This window comes from Pezoporus flaviventris, unplaced genomic scaffold (assembly GCF_033815535.1).
Source record: "Pezoporus flaviventris isolate CSIRO_AGI_PZ_B2104156 unplaced genomic scaffold, CSIRO_AGI_Pfla_v1 ptg000213l, whole genome shotgun sequence".
NCBI classification, from domain to species: domain Eukaryota; kingdom Metazoa; phylum Chordata; class Aves; order Psittaciformes; family Psittacidae; genus Pezoporus; species Pezoporus flaviventris.
The window spans coordinates 13305718-13323942 of NW_026892761.1; the positions used below are offsets into that span (position 1 = coordinate 13305718).

At 52.7% G+C, this 18225-nt stretch overlaps 1 protein-coding gene across 2 annotated transcripts in view; it reads right to left on the reverse strand.

The window, feature by feature from the left end:
* Nucleotides 1-18225, reverse strand: part of ACSS2 (acyl-CoA synthetase short chain family member 2) — a 36127-nt gene that overhangs the window by 3429 nt on the left and 14473 nt on the right. Inside the window, exons 3-16 of one of the 2 annotated variants that reach the window (XM_061441441.1) lie at nt 12263-12354; nt 11315-11418; nt 10943-11015; nt 9619-9694; nt 7610-7724; nt 6157-6195; nt 4359-4496; nt 3967-4137; nt 3114-3247; nt 1958-2090; nt 1447-1503; nt 1123-1203; nt 200-308; nt 19-87 (exon numbers count right to left, since the gene is read on the reverse strand). In XM_061441441.1, the coding sequence (XP_061297425.1) occupies nt 19-87; nt 200-308; nt 1123-1203; nt 1447-1503; nt 1958-2090; nt 3114-3247; nt 3967-4137; nt 4359-4496; nt 6157-6195; nt 7610-7724; nt 9619-9694; nt 10943-11015; nt 11315-11418; nt 12263-12354 (1391 nt within the window). The remainder of the gene's footprint in view (nt 1-18; nt 88-199; nt 309-1122; nt 1204-1446; nt 1504-1957; nt 2091-3113; nt 3248-3966; nt 4138-4358; nt 4497-6156; nt 6196-7609; nt 7725-9618; nt 9695-10942; nt 11016-11314; nt 11419-12262; nt 12355-18225) is intronic. The other variant, XM_061441442.1, reaches the window with a different exon arrangement.

The following is an 18225-nucleotide window of genomic DNA, read 5'->3' on the forward strand; positions in this document are numbered from 1 at the left end:
GAAGACAAAACTTCTTACCAGAAATATTCAGCATGTCATCCATTCGCCCTGTGATCCAGTAATAACCATCTCTGTCTCTCCTGCAACCTAAAAATAGCCAGAAATGCCAGGGTGAGGAGCAGTGCCAGCACCCAGCCACTGCCTGCCAGGACTGAGACTGCTGCCCCAGGCCTCTGCAGCTGTGTGCTCCCCAACCTACCATCGCCTGTCACATAGTACCCAGGGAACTTCTTGAAGTAGGTCGCTTCGAAGTGCAAGTGGTTCCCATAGAGCGTGCGCATGATCCCTGGCCAGGGCTGCTTGAACACCTGAGAACACACCTGAGTCAGAGAGAGCAACACCAGCAGCCCAAGCTCTGCCATGCTGAGATGGACACAGGCTTTGCATAGGATGAAACACAGAACCCCAGCCTGGTTTGGGTGGAAGAGACCTTAAAGCTCATCCAGTTCCAACCCCTGCCACGGGCAGGGACCCCTTCCACTAGAGCAGCTTGCTCCAAGCCCCTGTGTCCAACCTGCCCTTGAACACTGCCAGGGATGGGGCAGCCACAGCTTCTCTGGGCACCCTGTGCCAGCGCCTCAGCACCCTCACAGGGAAGAGCTTCTGCCTAAGAGCTCATCTCAGTCTCCCCTCTGGCAGGTTAAAGCCATTCGCCTTGTCCTGTCCCTACAGGCCCTTGTCCCAAGCCCCTCTCCAGGTTTCCTGCGGCCCCTTTAGGCACTGGAGCTGCTCTCAGGTCTCCCCTTCAGGAGCCTTCTCTTCCCCAGGCTGAACCAGCCCAGCTCTCTCATCCTACCAATGAACATGCAGTGGTAAAAGATGCCAGAGACAGCCAGGAGTGATGACACCTGGGCACCTGCTGCCCAGTGTAGATCTACTGGGAAAGCCTCACCAGGCATGGGGGAAGGAGCTTGGCTGAAATGTTTTCCCCCTCCTCCTGCATTTAACCATCAGCTGAACAGTTTACTTACAGCAGAAAGCTCCCAGCAAGCTATGGCAGTGAAGAAAGTTCCTGCCACCCAAGAAGTGGGTCCCTTGTGTGGACCCAGAGTAAACAGAAACATGTGTATGCTACCAGGAAGGCCCAGGGAAGGGACAAGAGGAGGGTGAGATCATCTTTACCAGGTAGCCTTCTGCTTCTCCTTCCAGCTCTTCCCCTGACTCATTCAAGACAGCAGGGACCACACCGAAGAAAGGTAACGTCTGCCACGGGGACCAGAGAGAAAGGAGACGTGGAGGTGAGCCATGAGCCACCCCTGGGAGGCAGAGCAAGGGCAGCTCTGCAGAGGCTGTGGCACATGGGGCCACCTCCCTGCATGTACCATGGTCCCACAACCACCCTGAGAGGCTGGAAACCACCAGGCCATGGTACAGGCAGTGCCAACTGCTGCTGCAGTGCCCTGGGGAGCCCCCCTGCCCCTCGGCGGGGAGAGCAGCAGTACTCACAGCAGAGCCTGGCTTCAAGGGGGTGGCACCAGGGAGCGGTGTCAGCATGTGGCCACCCTGCAAAGAGAGGGAAAACCGAGTGAGTCTGGGCCATGCCAGCCTGTCCCACGCTGTCTGCATCAGCTCTGATCACACCACATCAGACACAGGCTGCTCAGGGTAGTTGTGGAGACAGGGCCTTGTGAACGATAAAGTAGGGGTTGGGGGCCTGTGTCTGGGCACAAAGTTTTGGAGCTGTTGGGGGAGAGAAAAAAGGGCAAGACAGCAGGGTCCAGAACAGACCTTGACAGGGACCCTATGGAGAAGAAGGTTTCCCCTTGGAGCCTGCCTGAGGTCCAGGAAAGAAAGAGGAGAAGGGGAACCAACACTTGCACTCCAAGCCTGGAGTCTCCTGGGCAAGCAGAACAACCAGTGCCCATAGAACCAAAGAAACAGCATGGCAAAGCTGCCAGCACCCTGCAGGGGGCACAAGGGAAAGAGAGGCCCCAGGGGCACTAAGGTGAGCACTCACTGTCTCTGTCTGCCAGAACGTGTCCACAATGGGACACCTCTCTTCTCCCACCACGCGGTAGTACCAGAGCCAGGCCTCAGGGTTGATGGGCTCACCAACGCTCCCCAGCACCTTCAGAGACTTCCTGCTGTGCCTGCAGAGAGGAGGGGGCTGGCAGGGGCTCAGCAGGCCATGGAGGGCAGCAGCTCTGAGCCTGCTGCACAGCAGAGACTACAGGAGCCCCTGGGGTACCCCCAGACTGTACTTGGAGCTTCCAGGCATGGTTCAGACCCTTCTCAGCCCTCTTCCATGGGGGAAGAATGGAGACATCTGTGATTCTGGTGTCTCCCACTCCAAGCTCCCACTTGGCTCTGCTCATCCCTGGGCCAAGGAGCAGCTCTCTGCCCAGCACACCTCTGTGAGCTTTGGGTCAGGAGTAAGGAGAACCTACAATGTCTGAACTTAACTGCAGCTTACATTGGAAGAGGGCATGCTCAGAAGTGCCATGATGAAGTCAGTGCTGGGGGTACAGAAACATGGCCTGCATATTGCTGTAAGGCAGAAGATCCTGATCTGCTCAGAAAATCTGCTGGGGAATCATAGAATGGTTTGTGTTGGAAGGGACCTTAAAGCTCATCCAGCTCCAACCCCTGCCACGGGCAGGGACACCTTCCACTAGAGCAGCTTGCTCCAAGCCCCTGTGTCCAACCTGGCTTTGAACACTGCCAGGGATGGGGCAGCCACAGCTTCTCTGGGCACCCTGTGCCAGCGCCTCAGCACCCTCACAGGGAAGAGCTTCTGCCTAAGAGCTCGTCTCAGTCTCCCCTCTGGCAGGTGAAAGCCATTCCCCTTGGCCTGTCCCTACAGGCCCTTGTCCAAAGCCCCTCTCCAGGTTTCCTGCAGCCCCTTTAGGCACTGGAGCTGCTCTCAGGTCTCCCCTTCAGGAGCCTTCTCTTCTCCAGGCTGCCCCAGCCCAGCTCTCTCAGCCTGGCTCCAGAGCAGAGCTGCTCCAGCCCTTGCAGCATCTCCGTAGCCTCCTCTGGCCTCGCTCCAACAGCTCCACATCCCTCTTGTGCTGCTGCCCCAGAGCTTCTGCTCAGAGGAACCTGGGGTTCCTTCCCCCCACTGCTGTCTCTGGCTGTGCAGGAATCCCTGTGCTCTGGGGACTGGCACTCACTTTCTGACGGGCTCGTCCCCGTACTTCATGAGCAGCCGGATGGCCGTGGGTGCTGTGTAGAACTTGGTCACCTTGTACTTGTCCACGACGCTCCACATCCGCCCGACGTCAGGGTAGGTGGGGACACCTTCAAACTGAGAGGGGACAGGGCAGTGACAGGGGCACCATGCATGGAATCAACCCAGCCCAGGGACCTCTCTTACTGCTTCTTTGGGGTGGATCTGGCATCACCCACCCCAGGTGTCCTAGCAAATGTCACCCAAACTACCCAGCAGCACAGGCTCTGTGTTACCACTCACCAGCCCAAATGACCCATGCCCACACGGTAAGTGGCAAGAGGTCTAAACACAGTGACAGAAACACAACCAGAAGTACCAAGAACCCCAAGAAGGACTCCCTCAACATGACAGTGATTTTCCTGCTCACATTTCCCCAGGGAGCCTAGGACACAGGCCTTGCCCCTCTGATACAAGTTACAGCAGCACACTGTCACAGGAGATGTTAAATGCAGGGTGTGCCATCAGCATCAGCAGGGAAAACATCATTCCCTGCTCCTGGTCCAGCTTTCCCATTACCTCACAGCAGCCCTAGCTCCCCTGGCTCCCCAAGGCTTGTACTTCTAAGGGAAAACAACCAGGGAGCACTTGAAAAGTTAACCCCCCAAAAGCACACAACGGCTGTCCCCGAGCTGTCACCATGTCCTCCTTGGGGACCACCACCCTTCCTTGCACATCCCAAGGCACTGCACACAAGTGAGAAGCATGTTCATCACAGAGCAATGCAGGGATGCAGCTCAGCACCACCCTCTCCGCTTTCTTGGAGTAAAAGCATCCAGCTACCAGTCAGCACTTACTATCACACTGGTTGCCCCGTTGGCCAAGGGTCCATAGGTGATGTAGGAATGACCCGTTATCCATCCAATGTCAGCTGTGCACCAGTAGACATCCTCAGGCTGGTAATCAAACACGTATTTAAACGAGGTGGCAGCATAAAGCATGTATCCACCCACTGTATGCAGCACACCCTGCAAAAAGAAGGCCCACAACTGTCAGGGTTAGCTCCCCGCAGGGCCCTCACCCTCCCAGGCCAAGCTGAGCATCACTGGTCCACTGAGTGATGGAATGACCAGCACAGCTCCTTTCTAAGATTTCTGTGGCTCCTCTTACTGGGGCCTCCCAGCGTGGCCTGGCCACTTCCTACATGTTACTGCAGGCCAGCTCTGGGGGTGAGCTGGGAAAAGCATACCTTGGGTTTCCCAGTTGAGCCACTGGTGTAGAGGATGAAGAGCTTGTCCTCCGAGTCGCACCACTCGGGCTCGCAGTCCGTGCTGGCGCCGCTCATCAGCTCGTGCCACCACATGTCTCTACCTGGGGTCCAGGGGATCTGAGGAGAGCAGAAGAGTAGAAACAAACCCCAAAGCCATTGAGGGTGCAGCCCCAGCTTCATTCCTCTCACAGACCACTGAGACAGATATTCACAGCACAGCTTCTGTCCGAGAGCTGCCTCCTGCAAACCATGCACCAGAGCTGCAGCTCTCACTCCAGAAGCTCCTTTTCTCAGGCACAGCCACAAGGAAAACCAAACAGTGTCTGCACATACCTGAAGCACTGGCAATGCTGCTAAATCCCTCTCAGCAGCCAGGAGAGGGCTGCCCTGTGCTCTCACAGCACAGGCTCCTCCTGGGCTGCAGTGAAGCAGCCAAGCAGCAAACACTGAGCACAGCCACACACACTGCAGGGGCTCCGATGGCAGCATGGCCCAGACAAACAGGAACACATTGGGCTCACACTGCAGACCCCCCAAAACCTGTTATTTGGATTTTAAGGCAATTACCCTGATAAGAAGTGACTGCTCCATCACTGAACCGTCACCCAGCACTGGCTGCCAAAGGCTGCTGCTTGAAAATGCCAGAGGTGTACCAGAGCCACCGAGGCTTGTGGCTGATGGTTACAGGTCAACCCCAGAGCTGTGCTGGCTGCTACCCCTCCAGGGTGGCACAGGGCAGTGCAAGACCCAGCTCTACCATCTCACCTTCCCTCAGAGCAGTCTGGGGGCAGCAGCTCCCCAGCACAGAGCTCCACTTCCCACACTGACCCTGGGCCTTGCAGCTCCCACATGGGGCACATCTTGTCCTAAAAGAGCTACAGCCTGCTCAGTTGGGTTGTGGGGCATGGAAAGCAGCCATGGGCCACACAGTGACTCTCTGCAGCCCTAAAGATGTTCATGGGCCATCTGGAGGCACCAGGATCCCATGGTCCAGCACATGTGGTGCCGGGGATACCAGACGCTTCACAGCCCAGCATATCAGAGCCTGCTTGGAAAGCTCCCACAAATCCCCAGGGCTTTACCTGGGAAAGCAGTTTCCACAAGGCTGTCCCCACCAGCAAGCTCCCAGCAAGGCACCAGGTCAAAGAAGCCCAAGGTAGGCTCCCACCAGCCCATCCAACTGTTGCTTTCTTGCATCCCTCCTTGAAGGATCCCTCCATTTTAGCACCCAGATTCCACTGCCCCAGGGAGGAGGTGAGATCCACAACACAGCACCCAGGCCTGGAGGCCAGGCCTGCCTCTGCCTGCTGCTCCTGGGGTCCTGAGGCTGCAGCTCCTTGGATGGGATGGGCAGAGTCCAGAGGTTGGGTCTGGAGCTCCAGGTTTGCTGCTGCAGCCAGGGAGCTGTGGGTGATCCCACCAGCATCACCACAAAGGGGAGTCTGCTGCAAGAGCTGCTTTAGAAGGCAGAGAGACGAGCATCATGGACACACTGGCAGCACACCCCAGGAACTGTGCATCTCCCCTCCTCAGCACCCTGACGTGCACTCAGGGGGGTTCATGGATGCAGATTTATCTCTGGCAGCGAAGTTGGTGCCACCGCATTCACCCTGAAACCGTGAGCAGCTCTGGCCAAGCAGTGAGTGGTGTCTATCACTAACATGCAACCGCTGGTAGCCTGGTTAGGAAGGCACGTGTGGCTGTGCAGTCAGAGCAGTTAGGAAGGGGGTGCAGAGGGAGATGCCACAAGGAAGAAGAAAGTGCTGGGTGTAAATACCTTAGGATGGAGTCTCTGTGAGCTCTCCGTCTTTTTTCCCTGTTAAAAATCCACAGAGAGGGTGTGAAAGTGGAGAAGTGCAGGATCTACACCAGGAATTGCAGACAGAGATGCTGGGAAACTATCCCAGCAGCTTGGAGAGCACTTGGATCCTGGGCAGGCCAGGAGAAGCCTCTGAGCAAAGTGCTGCCTGTTGCTATCACCTTCCCTGGGCACCCAGAGACCACCCCTGCACATTGGCCAGCTGGGTGCAGAGCACAGAGCCAGAATATGGCCCACAGAGTGACCTTCAGCATTACACAGGCCAACTGCATGGTGAGAGTGTGCTCACCAGGGAAAGCAACCTTTGATAACCAGGAAAATTAACTCAAAGACACAGGATCTGCTGGACTTGCTGTTCCAGGGATGGGCACAGACCACCCCTTTGGAAAGCAGAGCCCTAAGCTCAAATGCATTCCCCAGATACAACCCATTTCTGAAGAAGCAGCAGTCTGGGGATGACCCAGTGCTAATCATCACCTAACACAGATGGGCAGAAGACACGGAGCTGTGAGGCAGTTGGAAGCAACCTGCCTGTCATGTGGATGGAGGCAGCAGGACTGCACCCCAGGCTCAGGAGCTGAGCAGGCAGCCAGGGCTGCAGGACACCTTCTCCTCCTTCCACCCCCATCTCACAACATGCCTCTGGCCTACATCCTTTTATCTGGTTTCAATTGCAAAGGAAAGCCCCTGCCCTGACAGCTGACGCAGTTGCTGTGCCAGCTACAGAGACTGCACTGTTCTCAGTGCACGACTGTTGGGAGGGCTGTTGGACCCACACCACGAGCACAGATGGGTTTTAACTCTCCTAATGTCACTGTCACAGCTACAGTGCAGGAGGGAACTGGTCTTTGCACAAAAGGGGAGAGAGACACAGGGGTAGGAAGGAAAAGTTCTTCATTAGGTGGAGGAAAACCAGCATCTTGTCCTTGTCCTAGTGGCTTCAGAAGTTCATAGAATCCCAGCCTGGTTTGTGTTGGAAAGGACCTTAAAGCTCATCCAGTTCCAACCCCTGCCACGGGCAGGGACACCTTCCACTAGAGCAGCTTGCTCCAAGCCCCTGTGTCCAACCTGGCCTTGAACACTGCCAGGGATGGGGCAGCCACAGCTTCTCTGGGCACCCTGTGCCAGCACCTCAGCACCCTCACAGTGAGGATGGACCTGCTGTGCTCTCAGGCGTCCTGCAGCTGGCAGCTATTGATGGTGTTAAAGGAAGAAGCAGGGAGAGGATCTGGTTAAGACAAAGGAACCATTTCCAGACCATTCTCAATGCAACAGCCAGGAAGGAGAAAACAGGAACAGGAGTCAGAGAACAGAAGCATCCAGGGAAGCAGTGTGGTGGTTTTACACTGATTGATTTTCTGGGCTCAGGCCCATAGCAATAAAATCTCCCCTCCCAGCCCCAGGAGCATACCTGTACATCCTGGCACACCCTTTTGAGAGGGGGAGACTTGCTGCATGTCCCAGCCACCGCTATCTCTTCCCTCCCCAGATGCTTCACCACAATGCACTTCTTCAAAGGGCAGCCCCTGTTAAAAGGCAGGAGCTGTCAGATCAGGCTGGTCAAGGGCTAAGTCTGCCCTTCACAGGCAGCACTGGAGGCAGAGCAGGGGCTCTGAGCAGCTTCTGTTGAGCTACAGCATGTGCTGCCATGCAGGCTCCAGGCACCATGAACTGCCAAGGGACAGCAGGCACAGGAGCAGGGCTTGGAGAAAAGGAAAACACCTCACTGGGGATGTATCAGGAAACGGGATCCCACAAGCACCTCTCACAGGTCAGTGCTGGGGAAATTCCGTGCAGATCCCAAATTTGCCCATCTGTGACCATGAATAAGACCTCCCACAGCACTCAGGAGATAGGAGATGGCTGCCCCCATCCCTAAGCATGATGGACTGAGTCAGAAGGAGGAAATGCTTCCAAAGCCACATTATACATCAAGGAAAAGAGCAGACATTTGTCCCCTCAGGAGGGCAAACAGCCTACCTATAATGCAAACAAAATGCCCTTATCTCCCTCCAGCCCTTTCAACGTACCATCATCCTGTCCCCATCAGGTAACTGGCAACTTCAAAATCACCCCTGTCTTCCCAGGTCCCTACTTTTACAGACATACAAACTTAGGTTTTAGTGTTTTAAATGCTTTAAGAGTTTGAATTTCTAACATGCACAGACTATCTGGCATAGATGTCCATGGCTGATCTAACTTACCAGACCACATTCAGTCTCATACACACTATGCAGATACTGTCTATAAGCATGGCAAAGTCATTTCACCATGATCATTTCCCTTTCTGTAAGATCTGGTGGTAGATGTGTCTATCTCTGTATGGTTACAGGAGCTCAGTGAAGATGTTCAATAAAATAAAGCAGCTTCACCATAGGCAGGCACAGCCAGGCCCAGATCCTGCACACACATTGTGCATGAGCCACTGGAGTGCCTGTTCCTGTTCACACAGTCAGTTCCCAAACTTGCTTTATTATATTATTATTGAATTAGTGGCTTTGGAGCAAGATTTAAGCCTCATCTTGACATGCCCCAAGACACTGTGTCCATCTGTTCACAACTGGCACTGCATTATTCCCTCCACTCCAAGAGCTGCTGCTGCACAACTGGGCAATCTTCCATAGTATCATAGAATGGTATTGGATGGAAAGGACCTTAAGATCATAAAGTTCCAAACCCCTGCCATGGGCAGGGCTGTCTCACAGTAGACCAGGCTGCTGAAGGCCCTGTCCTACCTGGCCTTGAATACTGCCAGGGATGGGGTATTCACAAAGGTGAATAAAGGTTAGGAAGTTGAACAATGTTCTCTTGGCCTCCCTGATAAAGGAAGGCAGGTGAGGCCACAGGCTGTAATGACAGTGGATCAGTTTGTCTTCAGCACATCCCCTCATCCAATATGTGGGCCTTGAGGTCAGAATGAACAAGAGGAAAGTTAAAAGATGGTAATTTTAAGATGAGGGAGTTAAAGCATTGTATTGCTTTCAAAAGACTCGTGAATGTAGCGCAGCTCGTGTCTGAACTGCTGCAGAGTCTGCTCTCTGCCCATGGTGAAGGAGCAGATTCCACAGCAGCAATGCCCTTCTTAGAAGGGAATCATAGAACCAGAGAATAGTTTGGGTTGGAAAGGACCTTAAGATCATCCAGTTCCAATCCCCCTGCCATGGGCAGGGACACCTCACACTAAACCATGTCACCCAAGGCTCTGTCCAACCTGGCCTTGAACACTGCCAGGGATGGAGCATTCACAACTTCCCTGGGCAACCCATTCCAGTGCCTCACCACCCTTACAGTAAAGAATTTCTTCTCTATATCCAATCTAAACTTCCCCTGTTTAAGTTTTAACCTGTTACTCTTCCTATCCCTACAGTCCCTAATGAAAGTCCCTCCCCAGCATCCCTAAACCCCAGAGTCCAAACTTACTTGTCTTTACATTTCTGGAGGGCTTCATCTGCAATTTGCTTCAAGCTGATCAACTTTTCCCCTCGATAGAAGGCATCTGCAAAATGGAAAGGAGAACATTAAAGGGGCTTCAGCGCCAAGGCAGCCTAGGACAGCTGGAAGCAACAGGCAGCTCCAGGAGGGCAGAGCAGAGTTCATGTACTGAAGTGAGGAAAGCAGACAGGCAGCTGAAGGGAAAGGTTTCTAACATTCCCTTTTAGCCTAGAAAACAAATGGCAAGAGTAATGGTGGAAACTCCTTCCCTGAGAGAGGTTCCTATTTAACGAAACAAGTCTGCTGGGAATATTCTGTGGGAAATAATCCAACACAGCCAGAACACAGACTGCATCTTAGCGGGTCCTTTCCATGCCATGGATCTATTAATAAAACCACTATTTCTTGCAGTATTGCAAAAACCAGTTGGGAAATGCAGTTGGGCTTACATGCAAAACTCCCATTTTCTTAATCCCTTGCTTTACAAGATTGAGAAGTGCAGCATAAATATCCCTGAAATTGGGAAGGGAGGGAATTCTCACATAAGGACTGCTCCATAAAAGATACATCTTGCAAACATCTGGCTGGTTTTGAGAGGCACATGGATGAGAAGCATTTGGAAACACGTTATTAGCAGCTGGTGACATCATGCTCTACAGGCCCAAGTGGGCAGGCTGCTCAGTGCTTCCCTGCGTGTTCAGGAGGAAAGCAGCCCTTGAGCACAGCTACAAGCAGCACATCCGCCCTGTGGCGGCTCAGCCACATCGCTGCCCCTTCCTCTGCCAGTTCCACAGCATCTGGCTTTAAAGTCAAGTCCTTTCAGACAAGCAATGGTAGAATCACAGAATGAGCCAGGCTAGAAAAGCTCTTTAAGCTCATCCAGTCCAATCCTTACCCCAGCACTGCCAAGGCTACCACTGACCCATGGCACTGAGGGCCTCATCTCCATGATGTGTGAACACTTGCAGGGATGGTGACTGCAGCCCTGCCCTGGGCAGCCTGTTCCAATGCCTGAGCACCCCTGGGGAAGGAATTGTTCCTCAGCTCCACCTAAACCTCCCCTGGTGCAGCTTGAGGCCGTTTCTTCTTGTCCTTTGTTAGGAGCAGAACCCAGCCCCTCCTGGCTCCATCCTCCTGTCAGGCAGTTGTAGGGAGCGATCAGGTCCCCCCTGAGCCTTCACTTCTCCAGACTGACCCCCCCAGGTCCCTCAGCCATTCCCCATCACACTTGTGCTCCAGGCCCTGCACCAGCTCCATTGCCCTTCTCTGTACCTCAACAACAGTGGCTCAGGGGCACAAATGAATGTTTTACCTGCTGTGATGAGGAGACAACAACTGCCGTCAATAATCCGCTCGCAAAGGGAGTCTGCTGAGAAACCTGCAAACTGACAGAGAACACAACCAAGTCAGCAAGGACACACAAAACCCCCAACCCAGAACACCCAGCAGCAGCTTTGCATTTCGTCCATAGTAAATGATACCACCGTCACGGACAGAGAGAGCTGAAGGAACTTATTTCACAGTTAATGCAGAAAAAGGCTAAGAAACAGCAGCACCTTAACCTAGTTTCCATGCATCTATCTCATGGTCAGCACCCATCCCTGCAGCTCCTCTCCCTAAAACAAGAGCTGGTGCCCCCTCAGAGAGCTCAGCACCGAGATGAATGCAAAGGGCTGGTTCCTACCACAATGGTGTGCAGAGCTCCAATCCTGGCACAGCCGAGCATGGCTATAACCAGCTCCAGGATCATTGGCATGTAGATGGAAACTCGGTCTTCTTTCTTCACACCTGGGAAGGCAAAAGGAACGTGGCTTTTGTCAAAATGAACATGTCACATGTCAAAAGAACAGGGTATAGAAAGAAACTGATGATTTAAACTCAACAGTTATATGCACACAATAAAGCTTCAAGTTCTAGAGCTAGCCAGCCTTGGGTTCTGCCTTTCAAATCTAATGGCTGTTGTAAGAGCCATTGTAAGAGCTCAGTGAAGCTCTTGTAAGAGCCATTAGAGGTAACGCGTTTAAACTTAAACAGGGGATGTTCAGGTTAGATATAAGGAAGAAGTTCTTTACTGTGAGGGTGGTGAGGCACTGGAACAGGCTGCCCAGTGAAGGGGTGAATGCTCCATCCCTGGCAGTGCTCAAGGCCAGGTTGGACAGAGCCTTGGGTGACATGGTCTGGTATGAGGCAACCCTGCCCATGGCAGGGGGTTGGAACTGGATGATCTTAAGGTCCTTTTCAACCCAAACTATTCTGTGATTCCTGTGATTCTATGATTCTACGACGACTGCAATGACTCCATGTTCTCCCTGGACACAGCCCCTTGAAGAAGGCAGAAATGTAACCAGTGCCTGCTGCTCACTGGAAATCCCAGAGCAGGAAGTTTGGAGCACAGATCTCTTCCCTGTACAGCTGCCATAACCACCAGCAATCAGTTTTCACACTCAGAGCCAGAGATTAACCTCCAAAAGTGTGTTGTGGAGCAAACCTGCACCCATCAACTGTGGGAGCAGAGAGAGAAGCCATTGATCTTGCATGAAATGACTCAACAGGCTGGCAAGCACACCCAGAATGGGTGCAGTCTCCTCCAAAGCCCTGCTCTGATGCTTTCCGAGTAGTCAACACAGCGTACCTTGGCTGCGGAGGACGTTGGCAAACTGACAGACCTTGTGCAGCAACTCACTGTAGGTGATTTTCATGGAATCCCCAGGTTCATTCCCTTCCCTGGGAAAACAAGGTAATATTTGTTAGTGTACAAGCATTACAAGGTGAGAGGGACACTGCAAAGTCAGAGGTACTGCTTTGGGCCATATGTATGTCCTCCCCTGCCCTTCCAAGCACAGAGTAACAAAAGCCCAGAAGTCCAATCCTGGACTAAAGTTCTCCAATAGTAGGAAAATTTAGTCCAAAGTCCCCATCCCTGTGTAAATAGTACACTTGAAAGCAACTGAGTGTGTGCAGTGGAAATACATGGGATTTTCAGAGAGGCAAGAAGGGTCCCAGAGAAACAAAGCTAAGAGCAAGCTGGGATTGATGACACAGCACCCTTGCTCACATGTACTTGTGCCTGCAGATATGTCTGCATGAAACGTGGGCCAACGTTGTTGTGCAGCAACACCCAGCCCTTAAATACCTCCCATCTGATTGACTGGGATGGGATGCCAAGGGCTGGCTTACTTTCCAAGGTCATATATAAATATACCCCTGTACCTCTGTCAGTGCTATGCCTGCTCTGCATCATTCTCTCTGTGGTTCTCCATGAACCAGCTCTGGCTCCTGCAGCCCTGGTGCTAGTTCAGCAGGACCTTGCCATTAGACACACTGATAGGGAGAAGAGCCAAGAGCTGCACATGGAGATGGCCCTGGATTTCACATCCCCAAGGAAGTAGTTTGCTACCAAAGTAAAAAACAGCTGATTTGAATGTGACACCACACTTCAGCCCTGCAAACAAGGCAGCACTGCCCCAGACGAGGAAATTAACAGAGAATGTGAGATGATTTCATTCATTGGGTCTCCCACATGCAGGAAGGAAGGAGACACCTTCCCAGGTCTCTCTCCAAGGCAGCCAGCACAGAACCATCAGTGATCCATGAAAGAAGAGGGGTATCACTCTCAGATAATGCCCCTGGAAAAGCGTTCCCTTGAGTATGTGCAGCCAAGTGAAACACAACACGGGTGCTGGGGAGGAGCCAGGAAGCACCTCCACGGTGTGTCCTCCCTTAGGACTGCAGCCAGGCTCCGGCTAACCCAGGAACAGCAACCTCACTTCTTCAGCATCTCAAGCAGCCCAGAGCATTCACAGTATGTACTGCACTGTAGCTATAACTAACCACGGCTCTCCCTTCCCCCAGCAACACCATCAGGAGGGCTCCTGTGATGCAGAAATGCATAAACACCCCCCCCCCCCCCCCCAATTTCTCAGGTAATTCATAGAATCATAGAATCAACCAGGTTGGAAAAGACCTTTAAGGTCATCAAGTCCAACCTTTAGCCCAGCACTACTGCACTGCCAAGGCCACCACTAACCCATGTCACTGAGGGCATTGTCCACATGGTTTGTGAAATGAAGAAGATCCTGGTGGAAACAGCATTAGAGTTGGGACACCCCCACTGCTACAAGCTCTGTGCCCCCCGCCCTGTGTAGGACAGGGGTATCAGAACTGGTGGTTACATTTGGATCATCCCATTCCAAAGTTACTCATGGATCTACTGCTTACAGACTTGATTTATCTCACCTGACACCTGGCTACGCTCCTGGCTTCCCTGGTACTCTGCAGCAAGTCCATCCATACCTGCACTGACATGCACAGGGAAGTGTTCCTTCCCACCAGTAGCTCCTGAAAGGGAATTCCCTGCTTGATCCTTTAAGCAAGTTTGAACTGTTTTAAGTGTAACAAGGAAAGAAACAAGAATACAAAGAAGGAAAGCACAGGAATGAGAACCAGCACCCAGGGCGGCTCTGCCCTGGCGTCCAAGCAGTTTCCTCCTTTCCCCATCACGAGCAAGATCATCACTTTGAGCTATCTGCCATATGAAACCGTGAGACGAGGTCCCTTACAGCAGGAAATCAGAGAGCTTCCTCTTTGCTTTCATTACTTGAGGGTCAAAGAGCTGATTTTGCTGGACTGAGCAGCTGGAACTGATCTGGCTCAAAGAAGAGCATCTGCTGCTGTTGCATCTGACTGCATGCCGAGTGCCTTCCCTCACCATGCAGAGGTCTTCCACGCTGGATCCACACTGCAGGTGCAGGAACATGAAGGCCAGTGCTGTGCAAACCTGCCTGCAGTATCATTGCCAGTGCACCTCTGCCCTCAGAATGAGCCTTGCTACGAAATACCTCCTAAAGACAACTATAATGCTTCCAAATACAAGTTGGAGCAACCCAGCCCACTAATCCCTGCTCTGAAGATCTCTGCGCTGTGTTTTGCTGGGCACTGTGGGCAGGCCCTGGTTGTACAACCCAGCCCTCAGCCCACCATCAACCTACAGAACAGGACAGGGAGGAGGGACATCCTTTGCCCATGCGCTGCTGCAGCCTGAGATCTACTTCCAATCTTTACCAAGGGAGAAACGCAACAGGAGGAAAGACCAGCACGGGCTGTCCCATCTGGAAAGCTTCCCACATAGGGCAGGCAGGCAGCCTGTGCTGTGTGTGCTGTCTGCGGGCTTGGCTCTGTAGGTGAGCTGCTGCTTTAGCCAAGGACACCACAGAAGGCACACTGGTCCTCCATGCCAGGAAAATCAGGTTTTCCCATCGATGTGGTAGTGCCATACCTGCTGAAGGAGGGAGGGGAAGGCTCTGCTTTGTGCACTAAACCTGAGAATCCTCCAACACAAGCAATCCCAGGAAAGCTCAGCTCGTACCCGTGAGGGACATGGACCTGCCCAGAGCCATTTACTGCTCATGGCCCTGCTGTCCCTGCACCCAAGAAGTGCATCTCAAACACTCCAGGTCCTCCTCAGTGCTGGGCTTCAGGAGGGAAATTCAGGCCAGGGAGTGTGCCCAGGCTTGTCCTCAAAGCCAGCACACACAGGGCACTGCAGGAGAAACGTCAAAGGGAAGTTAAAACTCACAGGGATTTTCAGAGGGCTTTCAAAGTCCTTTCCACTCATTGTCGTCACTGCAGAATAACCCCACAAGCACCAGCGGTGGAGACCTCAGGCTTCGGCTTTGAAGCTGATGTTTAATGGAAAGCAAGTCACATCCACCCTTCTGCAGGACAAGCTGCCTCCTTTCACCTCCTCTCCAGCAAAGGGCTCCGAGCAGTCTCTCAAGAGCAGGCCATTGCTTTAAGCTTCTTCCTCACATCTGAAAACAGTGCGGAGTGCCCACAGCTACACTCAGCAGCACTCAGATTGCTCTGTCCTATTCTCTGGAACAAACATCCAGAGAATGATGGATTTTAAGCAGGGCATTTAAAGGAATGCCCACTCACACGCTACCCAATCCTCTGGGCAGCAAAAGCAAGCCTGCAAATCCCTGGGGTTGGTTGTGCAAGCAGCATCTCCCCTTCTTTGCCCATCAGATGTAAGAGCTGTCAGTGCTGAGCCTCTCGCATGGACTCACTTGTGCAAACTCAACTGAAAAAGAACTAAAAATGAGATACAAACCCTTGCATTCCTGAACCCATTTTACAGCACTAACCTTCCACAGCCCTGCAGAATCCAGCACCCCCAAACACAGCCTTTGGTAAGAACTGCTGCGATTGCCAGCGTGCCACCTGCGATCCTACACCTGGGCCAAAGGAATCCCAGACACAGCTACAGGTTGGGCAGAGAAGAGATTCAGAGCAGCCCTGCAGAGAAGGACTTGGGGGTGCTGGTTGATGAGAAAATGAACATGAGCCGGCTTCAGTGTGCGCTTGCAGCCCAGAAACCAACTGTATCCTGGGCTGCATCAAAAGGAGCGTGACCAGCAGGTCCAAGGAGGTGATCCTGCCCCTCTGCTCTGCTCTTGTGAGACCTCACCTGGAGCATTGTGTGCAGTTCTGGTGTCCTCAACATAAAAAGGACATGGAACTGTTGGAACAAGTCCAGAGGAGGCCCCGAGGATGATCAGGGGCTGGAGCACCTCCCGTATGAAGACAGGCTGAGAAAGTTGGGGCTGTTCAGCCTGGAGAAGAGGAGACCTCATAGCAGCTTCCAGTATCTGAAGGGGGCCTATAGGCCTATGCTGGAGAGGGACTCTTCATTAGGGACTGTAGTGACAGGACAAGGGGTAATGGGTTAAAACTTAAACAGGGGAAGTTTAGATTGGATATAAGGAGGAAATTCTTTCCTGTTAGGGTGGTGAGGCACTGGAATGGGTTGCCCAGGGAGGCTGTGAATGCTCCATCCCTGGCAGTGTTCAAGACCAGGTTGGACGAGGCCTTGGGTGATATGATTTAGTGTAAGGTGTCCCTGCCCATGGCAGGGGGATTGGAACTTGATCTTAAGGTCCTTTCCAACCCTAACTATTCTATGATTCTATGATCTAACAGGGAAAAGCCATTTCCAGCTCTCCAAACTTCCCAGAGACATCATGAGATGAAGCACAGTTTGAGTCTGATGTTTTTCTCATCTCCCTTAACCCAAGTCATGCATGTAGCAAGGAGTAATCCCAAATTCCATAGTATCATCTGGGGCACAGCAGGAATGCATTTGAGATCTTTTAGCACTTGAGCAGCCCGTGTTTTACACACTGCGTGCTGAGTGCAGGCTCAGCAGGAGAAAGGCAGCTTTTGGCCATATGGTCTCAGGGGAACCACCCATCAACTAAGTACATTCAAGCCCTTTAAATGAACCCACCAGATGCACAGCTGGGGACCTTCTGTGGCAGGCAGGCTCCTAGAAAGTGGTGCTTTGGTGAGTAAGGCATCTTATGGAAAGATGATAACCTCCTAGCTGCTGCAGCCATTCACACAGCCCAGGGGCACTGGGGACCATCACCACAGTGGTGTGCAGGGTGGTAGTGCCCAGCTCTGTGCAAAACAGATCTCTGTCAGCATATTAAAAGGAAGAACACGCTCTGCAGAACACTTATCATACCACCAGCAGTTAAAATAATGAGCTCTTCGCTTCTGAACAAGCACTGTGATGCACAAAAGCCCCACGGGACATATGTCTTCAGTGGCCCTACAAGTATCTCAGCAAGAAACAATCCCATGGAGAAGTTACCCTGGGCAGGAGAGGAAGAAAAGCTCAGGTAGGAAACATGAACACTGTCACCTCTGAGGTGCAGCCATGCCTCCAGGAGCCACACAGAATTCCTGCCTGCTCAGCTGGAGCTTCACCTTGAGCTGCAGAGCCATAGATCTGTTTCACCCAGGGCCCATGGATCTAAATCCAGGTCAAGCTTCCATGTTAGTTTAGTGAAAGATTCAGTGTTGTGAGCATGTTGTGCAGTAGGGAATGTGGTTTGTAGGAGCAGAGAAGCATTTCTTTAGAGGCACATTAACTCAGGTTGACCCTGTGGAGCAGTCAGGGCTGTGGAGCAGCAGCGTGGCCAGATGTGCTCCTGCAGAGCTGCACCGTGCTCTGCTCAGCATCAGGGCTGACTACAGCACTTGTCCTGAAGCTCTGCTCCAAGCACCCATCACACAGCCAAGCCAGGCTCAACGCTGCCACCCATGCAAGCAGAGCCCACCTCAGCTGGAGTATAACAAGCAGGAGGGAGGGGTGGTGGCTTCTTAGCCTTCTACTCAGTGGCCAAGGACATGCCCATGTCCCAGAGCACCTGAATGGGCCAAGCAAAACTACCTGAGAATAAACCACCAATGCTGTTTGGTTCCTCTTTCACCAGATTCCTAAAGGACAGTTATGTGCATGAGCTGCTGGAGTACCAGCTGAGCACAGCTTCCCTGTGTACACTGCCCCGGCACTCGCACAGAGCAGCAGGAAGCACAGGTTGCATCAATGGGAATTCTGGTTTTCAAGGTAATTGCTGATGATCATTGTGGTTTCACCACTAAGGGAAGGTGGTGTAAGAAGAAAATGCTGAAATGAAGCCAAGCAAGTGAAGTGTGACGCGTTTCCAAGATGTGCCAGACCATCTGCAGCTCCACAGACAGTCAGGAACCGAAAATGCACAGACCAAAGCGAACTGGGGCACAAAA